Here is a 3,426-nt window from a genome sequence, read left to right as displayed (position 1 = left end):
GAGAACCAAAAGTCGTTTATGCTAAACACATGTGATAGGCTACATCATAATTAGTAGGACATTGATTCATAGAAATTTCAGTGGCACAAAGCATAAATATGAACAAAAGAGAGTGAAATTTCTAAGGCAAGAGGCTAACCAGTTGCAAATTAATAGACAAGCCAAACAAGAAGAATAATCTCAGTAGTACTCCAATCGTCAATAGCAAAAAAGAGCACCATAACCCCAAAATTCCAGTGCGTCAGAGTTCCCAAGGATTTCAAGTGAACCCCGGGCGTTGCTCGCACTGAGAAAAGAGCTACAATCAAATTCTGGTGACCTTGCTTTCAGCCGGTCAAGGTCTCAATTTTAGAATAGTAGAATGAGTGAGAGTGAGAGAGAGAGAGAGAGAGAGAGTAATAGCAGTAGTTAAGGTCCCCTAGAGGAATGGGAAAGGGATTTATATAGCAGTAAAACTGCACGAACATACAAGGAATTACAGTCAATCAAACACAAATAATGAAGGAAAAGCATGCAAAATCGACTTAGAATCAATTTAGGAGAACAATCTGGCAAACCATAATTCAAGACGAAGAACAAAGAAAATCAAAGATCTCATTGAATGGGACCCATATCGACTGGTAGTAAATGTATCAAGTTAAGAATATGAAGATAATACCGAATCGGAGTCGAACCAAGCACCCACTGATCTGCCCCTATATCTCCCACCTCTTTATCTTTCCCTTTTCTTCTTCTTCTTCTTCTTCTTCTTCTTCTTCTTCTTCTTCTTCTTCTTCTTCTTCTTCTTCTTTCTTTCTTTCTTTCTTTCTTCCCGTCTCTCCCACCTCCCGTCCCCCTTTTCTTGCAGCGATTCCCCACTGCCCTAGTTTAGTGGTGGTGACATCTTTGTTGGGACCCCCATTACCTTCTGTACCCCCCGTCTCCTCTTTCCCTTTTCTTTATTGCTGCTGGTCAGATTCCTAGACCTAGCAGCGGCAGAAGAGATTTTGCACCGAGATGATTTTTTGGCAATCCTCGGGCGACGTGCGCGGGAACTTCTAGAACATAGCTGCTGTGGACAACACCTTTCTCGGCACCCGTTGGGACTCCAGGTTCTACTGTTCCTGCTTAGAATTTTTTCTTTGTTAATATTTTGTCAGCTTCCGTTTACCCTTGATTATTTTATTTTCTTTGGCTTGCTTGCATTTATCTGCCATTAGTTGTATCACCCGTGTCTTTTGTGTGCCCAAGTTGCATTATATTTCAGCTTATATTTGGAGAAACTCCATACCCATCTTTCGGATCTCGAATCGGTTCGGCATCTACTTGAGCAGGAAGAATAAAGGTTTGATCCTCTCGGTTTGCTTGTTTTACGCTTTTCCTGATCGTCTGCATTTGTAGTAGTCTAGGATTAATTTATATCCCGATGTTTTTGCTAGTGTAATGGCTATTCTGAGCGATAGTAGTGTAAGGTCGTGTCCTCGGATGGGTCAGGGGGAGGGTCAGGTGGCGGGTCAGGGGGCAAGGAGCAAGAGTGGCAAGGGGGTAAGGATTACACTAGGTCAAGAGTTGGATCCTAGAACATAGGAACACTGATGGGTATGTCGATAGAATTGGGGAAAATTCTCCAGAAAAGGAAGATTAATATAGCATGTGTCCAGGAGATTACATAGGGGGTACGAAGGCTCGAGATGTTAATGGGTATAAGCTTTGGTATTCGAGGGATGTTAGAGGAAAGAACGGGGTAGGTATTTTAGTTGATAGGGATCTTAGGGAGTTAGTGGTGGATGTCAGGAGGGCGAATGATAGGCTGTTGATTATTAAGCTAGTGGTTAATGTGTTCACTTTTAACGTGATTAGTGCTTACGCGCCTCAAGCGGGACTGAGCGAGGAGGTCAAAAGGTGCTTCTGGGAGGATTTAGACTTGGTGCTAGCTAACACAGGTTTTCAGAAGAGGGAAGATCACCTGGTCACATCCGGAGTAGGGTTGCCAGGACTCAGATTGATTATCTTCTCCTCAGGAGAGGTGATACGGGCCTTTGTACGAATTGCAAGGTTATCCCGAGTGAGTGTTTGTCGACGCAACATAGGCTCATGGTAATGGACTTGGAGGTCAAGGGAGCACGGAAGAAGAGACCGGTGTACGACCAACCTAAGATCAAGTGGGGAGCCTTGACTAAGGGAAAGGCTCAGGAGTTGGGGGAGAAACCGTTGGCTATGGGAGCCTAGAGGAGTAGTGGGGATGCGTGCAATATGTAGACCATGACAGAGAACTACATTGGGGAAGCTGTTACGGAGGTGTTAGGGGTCTCGAAGGGTTACTCGGGTGGCCACAAAGGGGACTGGTGGTGGAATGAGGAGGTCTAAAGAAACGTAGAAGTTAAGAAAGTGGCATATTTGAAGCTAGTGGGGAGCACAAATGAGGAAGAGTGGAGGTCGTATAGGGATTGTTATAAGAAGTCAAGGAGTGAGGAGAAGCTCGTGGCCACGGTGGCTAAGACTACAATTATTGAAAGATTTTATGAGGATCTTGGGGACAAATGAGGGGATAGAAAGCTGTACAAGTTAGCTAAGATTAGGGAGAAGAAGGTTAGGGATCTGGATTGAGTGAGGTGCATCAATGACGAAGACGATAAGGTATTGGTGGAAGAGGCGTGTATCAGGCGTAGATGGCATGAGTACTTTCATAGACTCTTGAACGAGGAAGGGGATAGGAACATCGTGCTGGGTAAGTTGGAGAACTCAAAGAGTCGGAGAGATTTTGGGTTTTGTAGGCGTATTAAGTGTGAGGAGGTTGATGTGGCAATACAGAAGATGAGCAGGGGTAAGGCGACTGGGCCTGACGAGATCCCGGTGGAATTTTGGAAAGAATCGGGTAGGGTAGGCTTGGAGTGACTTACTAGCTTGTTTAACATCATTTTCAAGTTGAAGAAGATACCTGAAGATTGGAGGTGGAGTTTGACGATTGCGTTGTACAAAAACAAAGGTGATATCCAGAACTGCAACAACTATAGGGGTATCAAGCTGCTGAGTCCTACTATGAAGGTTTGGGAGAGGGTGGTGGAGAAGAGAGTGAGGACATGTGTATCTATCTCTGAGAACTAGTTTGGATTTATGCCGAGACGGTCAACTACAGAAGCCATTCACCTTGTCAGATGATTGGTGGAGCAGTATAGGGAGAGGAAAAGGGACTTGCACATGGTGTTCATTGACCTTGACAAGGCTTATGACAAAGTACTGAAGGAGGTGCTATGTAAATGTTTAGAGGTTAGCAGAGTCCCGATAGCGTACATTAGGGTGATTAAGGAAATGTATGAAGGAGCTAAGACTCGGTTGAGGACAGTGGGAGGAGACTCGGGACATTTTCCTGTGGAGATGGGGTTGCATCAGGGATCAACCCTTAGCCTATTTTTGTTTGCCCTAGCATTGGATGTGCTGACATGACAC

At 44.7% G+C, this 3,426-nt stretch overlaps 1 protein-coding gene across 1 annotated transcript; it reads left to right on the top strand.

Moving 5' to 3' along the window:
- Positions 1,631-2,208, top strand: LOC109229962. Its single transcript, XM_019395504.1, has 2 exons — positions 1,631-1,881; positions 1,923-2,208. Exons 1-2 carry the CDS (start codon positions 1,631-1,633, stop codon positions 2,206-2,208), a joined length of 537 nt encoding a protein of 178 aa, XP_019251049.1.

This window comes from Nicotiana attenuata, chromosome 7, assembly GCF_001879085.1.
Source record: "Nicotiana attenuata strain UT chromosome 7, NIATTr2, whole genome shotgun sequence".
Taxonomy (NCBI): Eukaryota; Viridiplantae; Streptophyta; class Magnoliopsida; order Solanales; family Solanaceae; genus Nicotiana; species Nicotiana attenuata.
This window is presented reverse-complemented; position numbering and strand designations above follow the sequence as displayed.

What these genes read in the sequence shown, in the direction of transcription:
- LOC109229962 (XM_019395504.1), top strand. Translation starts at nt 1,631, where the DNA reads ATGTGTCCAGGAGATTACATAGGGGGTACGAAGGCTCGAGATGTTAAT. An exon ending in CTGAGCGAGGAGGTCAAAAG is followed by an intron (nt 1,882 to 1,922) that starts GTGCTTCTGGGA and finishes TAGCTAACACAG; the next exon opens with GTTTTCAGAAGAGGGAAGAT.